The sequence below is a fragment of the Eretmochelys imbricata genome, chromosome 3 (assembly GCF_965152235.1).
Source record: "Eretmochelys imbricata isolate rEreImb1 chromosome 3, rEreImb1.hap1, whole genome shotgun sequence".
NCBI lineage: Eukaryota > Metazoa > Chordata > Testudines > Cheloniidae > Eretmochelys > Eretmochelys imbricata.
Genome location: NC_135574.1, coordinates 55609857 through 55624206, shown reverse-complemented (window position 1 = coordinate 55624206; position 14350 = coordinate 55609857). Strand labels below are relative to the sequence as shown.

The following is a 14350-nucleotide window of genomic DNA, read 5'->3' as shown; positions in this document are numbered from 1 at the left end:
AGCACTTCTTAAGCTGTTTTCAGTTAAGCCTGCAGCTTGTGTGGGATGTGGTTCAGACTTGGATCTGTGTTTGCAGCAAGCAAGTGTGTCTGGCTCAAACAAGGCAAGGTTCTGAAGTCCCAAGCTGGCAGGGAAAACAGGCTCAGAGGTAGTCTCGGCACATCAGGTGGCATTCTCAAAGGGGTTTCTGTGATCCAACCCGTCACAGTGGCAACAGCCAAGAGAGTGGGGGTCCTTCCAACAGGCAGAATGTTACAGATCAAACACCTCTGAATCCAATGTAGAGAGGGAATGTAGGGATAGGAGCCACGGCCATTGAGACAGCTCCCCCTTCAGAGGTGTATGTGGGGACTGAGGGCTATGGCATGGTGATCCAGGTAGTATGGATTACAAAGGAAAGATGACCTGCACTGGATGAGTTATTGCCAGACAGTTACCACATACAGCCAATAATATTAGTTTATTATCCATTTATTGTGTAATGTTATAATTAATTAATGTTACATTATCTATATTTATAGTATATTAAGTAGAGGAAAAGTAGAGTTAATTTACAGAATTATAGAAGTATAAGATTAATTAGTATTAAGAGGAATTATGTATTCGATATAAATAACACAAGATAAAATGCTGAGGCCTGCAAGATTTTAGCTTAGCTAGTTTAGACCTTGGAGACAAGATTTGCTTTTACATTTGCATTTTATAATTTAAAATTTAATCTTTCGGCTACCAATCAAAAAAAGAGGGTTGACACTTCCATGTACATGCCCAGAATGGTTATAGACAAAATCACATTATAAAAAAGGATGCCCAGAGTGGGAAAATTAAGCTTCCTATGGGAAACCTCCAGCAGGGACCATCCCTGAATTGATGATCAATCCATAAGAGGGCCGTCAGACTCTAACACCACTTAGAAGGATATGAGTATGTCTGTAGTTATAACTGATATATGATTATATTTAGGAATTATACCTGCTGTAACATTTATAACTTTGTTGGCAACAAAGCCGGCAAGTTTAATAAAACTGCTAAAATATAATGGACCTCGTTCTTATACTTTTATGTGTTACTTGCCTACGGTTTCAACTATGGTTACAACTACAATACCCACCTGCTGAAGTGAAGAAACAGATTGACAGAGCCAGAAGAGTACCCAGAAGTCACTACTACAGGACAGGCCCAACAAAGAAAACAACAGAACACCACTAGCCATCACCTTCAGCCCCCAACTAAAAACCTCTCCAACGCATCATCAAGGATCTACAACCTATCCTGAAGGACGACCCATCACTCTCACAGATCTTGGGAGACAGGCCAGTCCTTGCTTACAGACAGCCCCCCAACCTGAAGCAAATACTCACCAGCAACCACACACCACACAACAGAACCACTAACCCAGGAACCTATTCTTGCAACAAAGCCCGTTGCCAACTGTGCCCACATATCTATTCAGGGGACACCATCATAGGGCCTAATCACATCAGCTACACTATCAGAGGCTCGTTCACCTGCACATCTACCAATGTGATATATGCCATCATGTGCCAGCAATGCCCCTCTGCCATGTACATTGGTAAACTGGACAGTCTCTACGTAAAAGAATAAATGGACACAAATCAGACGTCAAGAATTGTAACATTCAAAAACCAGTTGGAGAACACTTCAATCTCTTTGGTCACTCGATTACAGACCTAAAAGTTGCAATTCTTCAATAAAAAAAACTTCAAAAACAGACTCTGAGAGACTGCTGAATTGGAATTAATTTGCAAACTGGATACAATTAACTTAAGCTTGAATAGAGACTGGGAGTGGATGGGTCATTACACAAAGTAAAACAATTTCCCCATGTTTATTCCCCCCCCCGCCAACCCTCCATTGTTCCTCAGATGTTCTTGTTAACTGCTGGAAATGGCCCACCTTGATTATCACTACACAAAGTGTCCCCGTCCCCCGCCCCCGGCTCTCCTGCTGGTAATAGCTCACCTTAAGTGATCACTCTTGTTACAGTGTGTATGGTAACACCCATTGTTTCATGTTCTCTATGTATATAAATCTCCCCACTGTATTTTCCACTGCATGTATCCGATGAAGTGAGCTGTAGCTCACGAAAGCTTATGCTCAAATAAATTTGTTAGTCTCTAAGGTGCCACAAGTACTCCTTTTCTTTCTGTGGTTTCATGTGTTCCTGTGAGGTCTAAATCTAGAACAAACATAATTCTACTGAGCTTGAGACTGAAGCCACCGGAGCTGAACCCACTATAGCATAATTAACATTAAATAAAATAAAAGACTACACAGATATTACTTAAAGCACTGGCCTAGTGAAACCACATTCTGGGTCTCTTGTCTGTCTTCCTGCAGGGTCCAGAACAGTGGTAGTAAGGAAAAAGGAAAAGCACAAGGAAAATGGAAGGACCACGGGATGGGTACCATTCTGTTTTATTATAATATAATTAATTTAATCTTTATATTAATATATTTAATAGATGTATAAAAGGATTTCTCAAAAAAAAAAAAAGCTGTATAAGCTGTCTTGTTACAGAAAGAAGGAAGAAACAGAGGTAAAGCCTTGGCAGGTGTCATAGGGGATTGGCATCTTACCTTTTCTCCTTTATCTCCTTTCTGACCTGGCAAACCAGCTACTCCTGGCAATCCTGCTTCACCCTGTTTAAAAATGAGTTTTCAGATAACAGAAATATGTGATATTTTTCCTTTTTCTACCACAGAAACTTTAACAATACAAATCGGTCAAGACAAATATGGCACTAACACTGGGACAATGATACAGTGCTGCCATTTGACACTAAAAAGATAAGATTCCAGGAAATAGTGAACTCTCACATACGCAAATCTAGGTTAAAATATAATTGTGAAAGAATAGTTTTCATTTCTGATCCTGCTTCTGAAGATGATCCAACAACAGTCCATTTGTTTTGTGTATTCAAGACATTTAATCTTGTAAAGCTAACAAACATTAACTTTTAATTTAATTTACATTTATTTTATCTTAACCTCTAAATATAAGGCTAGGTGCACCACCACAGAAATAAACCATTTCCACACCTCCAAAGAAATTCAGAATTTCTACACCTGTATCAATTAAACAGCATGGTGCATTAAATAACAGCTTGAGAATCTGCAAAGCATGCAAGATAAAGGATATAAGTGTAGAAGAAGACTCTCATACTTTGTTTGGAAAGCAGAGGCATTGGTCTTTAGACTCCTGCTGTGCTACTGGAAGAGCATGTATTTTGCTGACATGAACAGTCACTGGTGACGAAGAAGTAGTAATGAAACTGTCCTCCAGTGGGCACTAAAATAGAAATAATGATTATTCTGGATTGAGTCCACTGCTGGTAACTGACAAGTAAAAATCCAAACATTGTTCCTATTAAGCCTTTTTTGTCTCAGGTTACTGCACACAGTACCAGTAAAATGAAGACTACAGATGTGTGATCCTTCTGCACTGAAACCAAACCTACGCAAATATGCCTGTTTTATAAATAAAACAGAAGTCACTCTAGGTGTAATACAATGTTAGGAAATCCACGATCTCTCCTGTCACAGTGTGAGGAACCTAGTTTCCCTGAAAATGGAAGAGGGGAATAAAAGGCTACTGAGCCACCTGGTCACCCCAGGAAATGATTAAAATTAAGAGGGGAGCTCATGGGCAAGGGGGAAGGTTGTCACTTTTGTAATGTAAATTGCTGGGTTTACCGTTCTGAAACCCCCCAAACTGAAGCCAATGCTCAAATGTCTGGAAACCATCTGAGCTGAGGCTACTCGTTAGGTATGCTGAAAGTCAGGTGAATAGAAACTGGCATATTCTAATGAAGACATAACCAGGGTCTCTGTGATCCTGCAGTCATGGAATTTCACCCAGAATATATCTCTTGTGCAGAATTTTGCTTCATAATATAAGCTTTTCTTTTAAAACAATGCATTTTTAGCCATTATGGTTGCTAAGAAAGGCTTATAAAAATCAGAAAATATAAAATTGCTTACAATAGTTACATTTAAAACAACTACGTTTATGATGATTATAATAACGTAACAATGTTTAGGCCATTCATTTTACATCTTCAGCACAGGAAGCTTTGTCATCTGTCTGTGGAATAAGATATACTAGAATTCAAAGCTTCTTTTATCTGCGTAGTGGAACTGTACTTTAAGGATGCTATAAATTCAATATGACAAGGTGGCTAAAGAAGGACCTGAAGAAGAGCTCAGTGTAGCTCAAAAACTTGTCTCTCTCACCAACAGAAGTTGGTCCAATAAAATATGTTACCTCACCACCTTGGCTCTCTAATATCATGGGACCATCATGGATACAATACTGCAAACATAAATTTAGTGTGACCTTTTCCATACATAACTAAAATTATTAGTTGTTTCATAGCCTGTTTAAAATGCATTGTTTTAAAAGAAAAGCTTATATTATGAAGCAAAATTCTGCACAAGAGATATATTCTGGGTGAAATGCCATGACTGCAGGATCACAGCTTCTTCTTCTCTTCAAATTTGTGTTTAGTTGTATCCTAGTGCACATTTTGCATGCACAACTCAGGTACAACTATTTAAAAAATATGGGCCTGGTTCAGCAAAGCACTTATTCAAATGCTCAGCTTCAAGCAAATGAGTAATCCCAGTGACTTCAAGCCCACATAGCTTGTATCTGTCAAAACAAAGGAGAAAAGTAACTCCACTGAATTCAATGAATATGGCACCTTATCTTTACTATATGCATATCCAAAAAATGCAAACTACATCAAAGATAAAAATATAGTTGTCAGGAACAGGACATTCAGTTGTTTATTTTCTTTATTTCTATTTTCCTTATAGTCTTAAAATGAAAGTATGTTATCAAAAGTTCTGGCCCATTCTCTCTCCACTCCATTCTATCTCATACAGGTTTGTAATGCCCCTTCCACAAGCCCCACTGTCGACACATAATGGAATCATAAGTAAAGCTGATAATAAAGTATAAAACTCTCTCTTTTCTCTGGAACCACCCATTCCTTTAGCTCAGTGGGAAAGATCTACATTCTAATCACTCTACTTGTGACTTCCTCGACTATTAATTAGTATGGATAACTGTATCTAGAAAGAGGGGCATGGCAGCCTCCAGTGTTCTTCATTCGGACAGTGTCCCTCATATTCCTCTTTCACTGAAGTGCTGCTTTGCCAATGCTATCCTGTTTCAACAATCCACCTAGCAAGAGCTCTCCTGGAAAATGTATCCCATTTTTAGGAAAGACCAATTTAACGTGGCCATGCTCCTTGTTTACATTCTTTAAATAAAATAAGGTGAAAGTTTTGTCATAAAAGATGATTAATGCATTTTCAGTTTTATATTTACATTTTTACAAATAACCTACCATGCCCTCAGATATTTCACAACAGGTCTCTTGAGCTGCAAATTTTGGGTTACAATAAATTGTTATGCGGCGAAGTTCAATCTGTTAAAAAATGTAAAAAAGAGTAGGGATTTATATCAACAGTAAAAAAGGAATATATTTAGGCACTAGTGGAAACTACAGTAATTTTCAGAACTTGCCATTATAATCGGTCATTCTGAAAATATCACATTTGACTTAAGTATGTAAGAAACAGACAAATTCAGAACTTTTAATAAAAAAATCACGAGTATGATGGACCAAATTCTTCTCTCAGCTACTGCAGTGTAAATCCTATATTGGGACCCAGTTATCTTCATGGAAGTTGTAATCCTCTGCATCACTCTTGCTATCAGTCCTGCATTTTAAATACTCAATGAAGTGCATTCTCAATCTCAAACCCCTGAAGTGAGCCCTTCTAGCAATCCACTAGAGCCAGAGTATGATCTACCACTTTGGACAGGCCTTTGCTTGGCCCTTTCCACTACGTCATTTGAAGAGCAGGAATCAAGTCTTTTATTCTGGATACTTTAGGATGGATTGTCAGAGAGGAGGTAGCCCCAGGAAGCTGATTATAGTTAGCTGATTATAGTTAGTGCAGTGGCCTACCTACTCTAACTTAAATCACTCACATAAGGTACTTTTTATCAGAGGAAAATTGACATAACACGGCTCTGCTCCCAACAACCCCTCCTCAATCCTGCCCTGGCCCCAGCACACCTCCTCTCTCCCCAAAAACACCATATACACTGGGGAGTATCAAGAGTGCTTGGTGGTGCAGGAACCATCTCCACGGCCTCCACCAGCTTTATGCCAGTGGATTTCCCCCATGCAAGGGGAATTCCCTACTGGCGAAGTCCACTGAAAATTTGGTCTTTTATTGTGTTTTAATGGCTGGGCTGTATTTAAGATTTAAGGGCAGGTCCTGAGGTGGTGGGAGACATTATACATTTTAAATAAATATGGGCTTCAACGTGCAAGATGATAAGTACTCTGGCCTTGATCATAGAATCTGTTTGGATAGAAATTCCGTGCTTGAATAATAAGGGTATAGCAATAGGGATATACTACCAACCTCCTGACCAGGACGGTGATGGTGCTTTTGAAATGTTGAGGGAGATTAGACAGGCTACTAAAACAGAAAACCCAATAATCATGGGGGACTTCAACTATATTGACTGGGTACATGTCACCTCAGGACAGGAAGCAGAGACAAAATTTCTGGACACCATATAGTTCTTCTTGGAGCAACTGGTCCCAGAACCCACAGAGGGAGAGGCAATCTTTGATTTAGTCCTAAGTGGAGCACAGGATCTGGTCCAAGGGTGGAATATAGATGAATAGCTCAGTAATGGCGACCATAATGTAATTAAAGCAACTTTCTTGTAGGAGGAAAAATATTAAAGAAACCCACCATAGTAGACTGTAACTTCAAAAAGGGAAACTTCACAAAAATGAGGAAGTTAGATAAATGGAAATTAAAAGTCACAAGCATTTCACTTTCGTAAGCTGCATAGAAACTAAAAACACCATAATACAGACTCAAACTAAAAGTATATCCCAAATTTAAAAAAGCAGCAAAGAAGACTAAAAAAAGGCCTTTTTTACTTTGTTGGTTAGCCAAAGAGGTGCTTAGAGGTAAAAAGAAATCCTTCAAAATTGGAAGTCAAATCCTACTGAAGAAAATAGGAAGGAACATGAACTCTGGCAAGTCAAATGTAAAAGTATAATTAGGCCGGCCAAAAAGAATCTGAAGAGCAACTAGCAAAAAAAAAAAAAAAAAAAGTTCCTGTTTAGTTTTTGTGTAAGTACATCAGAAGCAGGAACCCTGCCAAATGACGAGTGGGGCCACTGGATGATCAAAGTGCTGAACGAGCACTCCGTGAAGACAAGGCTGTTGTGGAGAAGCCAAATTAATTCTTTTTGTCGGTCTTCACCGCAGAGGATGTGAGGGAGTTTCCCACACCCGAGTCATTCTTTTTAGATGACAAATCTGAGGTCCTGTCCCAGGCTGAGGAATCAGTAGAGGAGGTTTTGGAACAAATTGATAAAGTAGTGATAAGTCACCAGGACCAGCTGGTATTCACCCAAGAGTTCAGAAGGAACTAAAATATAAATTGCAGTTACTATTTGTGGTATGTAATCTATCGCTTAAATCAGCCTCTGTACCAGATGACTGGCAGATAGCTAATGTAACACCAGTTTCTCAAAAAAGGCTCTCAAAGCAATCCATGCAATTACAAGTCAGTAAACCTAACTTCACTACCAGGGAAACTAGTTGAAATTATAGTAAAGAACAGAAATATCAGACATGTAGATGAACACAATATGTCGGGGAAGAGTCAACATGGCTTTTGTAAAGGGGAAGCATGCTTCACCAATCTATTAAAATTCTCTGAGGATGCCAAAAAGCATGTGAACAACAGTGATCCAATTGATATAGTGTACTTGGACTTTCAGAAAGCCTTTGACAAGGCCCCACACCAACTGCTCTTAAGTAAACTAAGCAGTCATGGAGGGAAAGTCCTCTCATGAATCAGTAACTGGTTTAAAGATAGGAAACAAAGGTTATGAATAAATCGTCATTTTGCACAGTGGACAAAGGTAAATAGCGGAGTCCCCAAGGGATCTGTCCTGCACCAGTGCTGTTCAATATATTCATAAATGATATGGAAAAAGGGATAAATAGTGAGATGGCAAACATTGCAGGAAATACAAAATTACTCAAGATAGTTAAGTTCAAAGCTGACAGCAAAGAATCACAAAAGGATCTCATAAAACTGAGTGACTTGGCAATAAAGTGGCAGATGAAATTCAATGTTGATAAATGCAAAGTAATGCACATGGGAAAACAGAATCCCAACTATACATAGAAAATGATGGTGTCTCAATTAGCTATTACGACTCAAGAAAGAAATCTTGTGGATATTTCTCTGAAAACATCTGCTCAGTGTGCAGCAGCAGTCAAAAAAGCTAACAGAATGTTAGGAACTATTAGGAAAGGGATAGATAATAAAAAAATACCATAATGCCACTATATAAATCCATGGTACACCCACATCTTGAATATTACTTGCACTTTTCATTGCCTCATCTCAAAAAAAAAGATGTATTAGAATTGGAAAAGCACATAGAAGGGCAACAAAAATGATTAGGGAGATGGAACAGCTTCCATAAAAGAAGAGATTAAAAAGACTGAGACTGTTCATCTTAGACAAGAGATGACTAAGGGGGAATATGGTAAAGAAGTCTATAAAATCATGAATAGTGTGGAGAAAGTGAATAAGGAAGTGTTATTTATCCCTTCACATAATACATGAATCAGGTCACCCAATGAAATTAATAGGCAGCAGGTTTAAACAAACAAAAGGAAGTACTTCTCACATCGGTTAGTCAACCTATGGAACTCATTCCGAGGGAATGTTTTGAAGGCCCAAAGTATAACTGGGCTCAGAAAAGAATTGGATACGTTCATGAAGGACAGGTCCATCATGAGCGATTAGCCAAGATGGTCAGGGAAGCAAGCCCATGATCTGGGTGTCCCTAAACCTCTGACTGCCAGAAGCCAGGACTGAATGAAAGGGGATACATCCCTCGATAATTTGCGCTGTTCTGTTCATTCCCTCTGATGCATCTGGCAACAGCCACTGCTGAAAGACAGGATACGGTGCTAGACGGACCATTTGTCTAACCAGTATGGCCGTTCTTATGTTCTTACCATCCAGTAACACACTTAAGGACTTGCTTAACTTTAAGTATACGAGTAGTTCCACTGAAGTTAAGCCCGTGCTTAAGTGTGTTTCTGGATCAGGACCAGAGTATTCAGCACTGTGCAGGATCAAGCTCTGCAATAATGCTAGGTTATGCTAATAATATAAAATAAAGTAAAACAGTTAACATGAATAATAATGTGCTGAGTGTAGAATGCAATTGGAAATTTTCATGTCATCACTCTAAACCCCACACAGTAGGCTTAAAACCTGGTAGGCAGATGTGTACTAAATATTAAAACTAACATTTCTCACAACTTCAAATTACTTCCTCTGAGTTTTTCCACAAAAAAGTATAAGAGGAAAAATCTCTGGAGTAGAATATAGATTGATCTATGTAAGGGTTACTTTGGTGACTCAGATAGCATATAAATAAAGGCCCCATTATCACTGGATAGGGAGATTCAATTGCCTTGGCACTGCAGCAGAGTTCTTACCACACCATTTTATTTAAAGATAATAATAATCATCTTATGAAGTTCCCCTGACTGTAGTTGCATGAATTATACTATTTTCAGACTCATACATCTACCATGTTTGCGTAGGTAAAGATTTAATGGTTCCCATGAAAATACTTGGAGTGGCTAACCATGTTATACATTCTTTCCCTTTCGATGACAAATTAGATAATATGAAAATTGAAAACTGAAAACAAAATTATTACTATAAAGTGAGCCCTAAACAGTATAGTAGTAATAAGTCAAAATGACTAACTTCTAAATGGATACAGAAATGTAAATAATACTGAAAACAGGAACCCGATTCTGTAGTCCTTATTCAGACAATATTGCCCATTTAGAACAATGGAGAGTTTTGCCTGAATAGAGATTGCATGAGTTGACACCTTGTTTAGAAGAGGATATCAAAAAAATCAAACAGTGAACTGGTGTAAAACACCCAATGAGTATTCTTTTTTTGCATTTTGTTTTGTTTTCATATTTATTTAGTATGCCGTTAGAAATATGTTTAAAACACGATTTCCATATTATCCCATTCTGCTTTAAGAATCATCTCACTGGTACAACTCACATCTACGGGCTTGTCATCTGCAGCTCGAGCAGCAATGAAAGTCCTTCCTTGAAAGTCAATGGAGTTCTTTAGATCAGTCTGCCATCTCTCAATTAAGTTACAATCCACATAGAGGGAAACGATCCTTGACTGTATGCTAATGGCAAGCTTATGCCACTGCCGATCAAAGAGAGGATAAATTTCACGATTTTTAAAGGTGTGGTGTAGCACATTTCCCTGAGCAGATTTGGCTATATATTCCACAACTTTTTTTGAACCATCAACTATGACAGACACCTGGGGAAAAAAAGCATAATTAAGTATAATTCGGAATTACAAGCAAACACAGACTGTACATAAACCAGGAAGAAAAATAAGTGAGCAACCTAATAGCATAGATTAGGCAGCAATCATGAAATATTCTCTCACGTAACTTTTTCAGTGTCCATCCATCCTACATTGCAACACACCTAGTACCATTCCAATATTACTGGAGAAATTTTGCTGAACTTCTGTATTTCTGGGATTTGAATAATGACCACCATGCTATTTCAGAACAGCAGATTTATCTTATGTAAATTAGATCTGAATCCAGAGGCAAAAGACCCACTAACCTATCCTATCCTCCTCTAACAAAAAAATTGAAAACTAAGTGAAAAATAAAATATATTCTTACCTGCGGGGTGTCATACTGATTTAAAATTTGCCATATATGCCACCGCTCCTTTCTGGTGTTTCGTCTTACACGGAATGTGGCTATTAAAGAGTATTCTTCAGGAAGCCCATTTGGAAATACTTGCCTATGGGTGCAGGGGGAAAGAAAACTGGTTCTTTTTATTCTGATACATGAAAGGAAGGTGGGAGAAGGGAACTAAGGATACAGCAGACATGTGTTCAACAGACAGTATCAAATCATGAATTCATTTACACTCATGAAACCCTACTGAGGCCAAAGGTTGCAATAATTAAGTCTTTGAATTTTGAAACTGAAAGTTACTATGCTGCAAACACAACTGCTTTTCCAGCACTGAAGAAATGTTTTGAACAGGTGAGACAGATGTAAACAACAGATACATATATAACAAAACTGCACTGGCATTTTGTAGTATGCTATTCTATATTTCATTACTCAGGGAACAATACTTGTCTAATGAAAAAAATACACGGTGTCCACCTGGATTTATAGACACTCCCCTCATCAGAATGCCTGAAACCTGATAATCTGATAAAGCAGACAAATGTCCCCTTTCACCCTCCCCATGACCATGCAATATAAATGGTTTAATTTTATATCACTGTAGATGTTAATACAATTACACACTCATTTACAGCCTTTTGTAATCCCACATCTGTCAATATGACCTCCTAATGTAATAGAAACAAGAGATAACCTCCAACATTAATGAATATTGCATTATAATTTATTTATCTGCAGATCGGGTAGGAAAATAAACTAATATATGCATAAAACACATCATCTCTTACCACTTGAGAAAAAGTACACAGAAGTTTTGCCATCAATTCATATAGTCACTTATTCTGGGACAAAAACAAGAATACCTAAATATTTCAAAGTTTGCAGTGCAGCAATTACACATGTAAATGCTCAATGAAATCCTGCCAGGTTCATCTTAAAAGTGAGTGATTTAAATAAACAAATAGCTCCATAGAGAAATTAAAGATTCAGTGAATGATCAGTGAGGAGTCTTAAGGATGATTATAGAAGAGTCTAAAGAAATATTTGTTTTGAGAAAAGCAATAGGAGCAGGTGGAAGATCAAGATAAGATGTGAAAGCATATAGTGTGATCCACTTGTGATGTTCTGCAGTCTGTTTCAGATTAAACATTTCTGTGGGTTTTGAGATGTGATGAGTTTTTTTATGTTATCAATGACTGGTTGTTTTGTTGGTGGTGGGGCAAGAGGGGGACTGACATTGTTTTGCTCTTGTTTTTGTAGTTTTTATGGACTGATTTTAATAATCTGCCTGGCTACTGATAGTCTTTGCACAGCTATCTTTTTGTCTTTTTATGTGAAATATATGAACAATTTTTTTTAAAAATAGGGCTTTTTCAGGTCTTGATTCTGAAGTGAGATTTTAAAAGTACAATAATTTATTGCTTTGAGGGCTTCTTGTATCCTTCAGTCATGAAGGTGGTTATGCTGGAATACTCTCGTTTTCCCAAAGGTGAGTTAGGGAAGGCTCAGATCAAGAGAAAGGGGCATAGTTTCTAAAAAGGTTGGTAGTCTGAATCTACATATCAATTATTTGCATGTTCCCATTTAGAAAGAAGTGAACTGGTGCCCCAGTTCACGAGAGCAAGATTTTTCATGTACTTGCAAATCTAAACAATACATAAGAGCCTCCTTCGATGAGCAGTAAATTATTTTTAAGAGGTAGGACCAGTCCTGTTTTACAGTGAAATGTAAGACAAGTAGGATCTGTGACAGACACCCATAACCCTGTGACAGGGTGAACTCGCCCCACACTGGACGGGGAAAGGTTAAGTCCTCACTGTGGGTGGAGGAAGCCATGCCCCCACATCCCTACTGGGCATGATCCAGGTGGAGCACCAGTATAAGAGGGAGCAGCCCAGCTCAGCCTGGGCTGACTGCCGGAGAGGAAGGACGTTCCTTGCTGACTCCCGCCCGGGTGCAACTGGAGCCCCAGACCGTGGAAGCCAGAGGCACCAAGACCCAAGCAGACATCCAGCTACCTATGGATGCCCCAGAGAGGTCTGAGCTACAGGGAGCGGCACCGGCCGAGGAACCCGGAGACCCTGAAGATGCACAGATTGCCACCACAAGTATCACAGTAGGAAGTAGCCCATTGTCCTGATGATAGTCAGCGCATTGTGGACAGAGATCCCTGACTCATTGGCAGACACACTCACCACTGATAGGGTCCTGGGCTGAGACCCAGTGGAGCAAGGAGGACCTGGGTCCCCCTACCCTGGCCGCCACTCACCCACCAGCATGGCCCCACTCACCCATGGCAGCCCACATGCCCCACCTGGCCAGTAGGCCATAGAGCCCTGCCCTGAAGGGCAACTCTACTGACTCTGGCCGCTAGGCCTCACTGCCCTGAGAATCTGGGGTATCTCTATTGACACTGGCCACTAGGCCTCACTGACTTGTGAACCAGGACGATTATATAGACTCCGGCCACTAGGCCTTACACCCCTGCAGATCGGGTCAACTCTACTGACTTTAGCCCTTAAAATGGAATGGAGTCTTAGAACTTAGTAAGTAATCTAGCTAGATATGCGTTAGATTCGGTTTTGTTTAAATGGCTGATAAAATAACTATGCTGAATGGAATGTATATTCCTGTTTTTGTGTCTTTTTGTAACTTAAGGTTTTGCCTAGAGGGATTCTCTATGTTTTGAATCTGATTACCCTGTAAGGTATTTACCATCCTGATTTTACAGAGGTGATTATTTTACTTTTTTTCTTCAATTAAAATTCTTCTTTTAAGAATCTGATTGTTTTTTCACTGTTCTTAAGATCCAAGGGTTTGGGTCTGTATTCACCTATGCAAATTGGTGAGGATTTTTATCAAGCCTTCCCCAGGAAAGGGGTGTAGGGTTTGGGGGGAAAGACGTTTCCAAGTGGGCTCTTTCCCTGTTATATATCTGTTAGATGCTTGGTGGTGGCAGCAATAAAGTCCAAGGACAAAAGGTTAAATAGTTTGTACCTTGGGGAAGTCTTAACCTAAGCTGGTAAAAATAAGCTTAGAGGGTTTTCATGCAGGTCCCGAAATCTGTACCCTGGAGTTCAGAGTGGGGAGGGAACCTTGACACCATGCTTTTATATAGAGGCAATATGATTTTTCTGTTTTATTATCTACCCCTTTCCTAATAGCTCCTAATATTCTGTTACCTCTTGGGATTGCTGATGCACATTGAGCAACTGTTTTCAGAGAACTGTCCACAATGACTCCAGGATCTCTTTCTTGAGCAGAAACAGCTAAATTTAGGTTTTGTCATTTTGTATGTATAGTTAGGATTATTTTTTCAAGTGTGCATTACTTTACACTTCTCAACAGTGAATTTCATCTGCCATTGTGTTTCCCAGTCATCCAGTTTAGTCATATCCCTTTGTAACTCTTCCCAGTCAGCTTTGGACTTAACTATCGCAAGTAATTTTGTAGGGCATCATCTGTAAATTTTGCCATCT

General features: G+C 39.0%; 1 protein-coding gene across 1 annotated transcript in view; it reads right to left on the bottom strand.

Moving 5' to 3' along the window:
- COL19A1 (collagen type XIX alpha 1 chain) overlaps positions 1–14350 on the bottom strand; it is a 315760-nt gene that overhangs the window by 276814 nt on the left and 24596 nt on the right. The window contains exons 4-8 of the mRNA XM_077812674.1: positions 10851–10974; positions 10196–10471; positions 5379–5459; positions 3188–3313; positions 2602–2664 (exon numbers count right to left, since the gene is read on the bottom strand). Coding sequence (XP_077668800.1) covers positions 2602–2664; positions 3188–3313; positions 5379–5459; positions 10196–10471; positions 10851–10974 — 670 coding nt within the window. The remainder of the gene's footprint in view (positions 1–2601; positions 2665–3187; positions 3314–5378; positions 5460–10195; positions 10472–10850; positions 10975–14350) is intronic.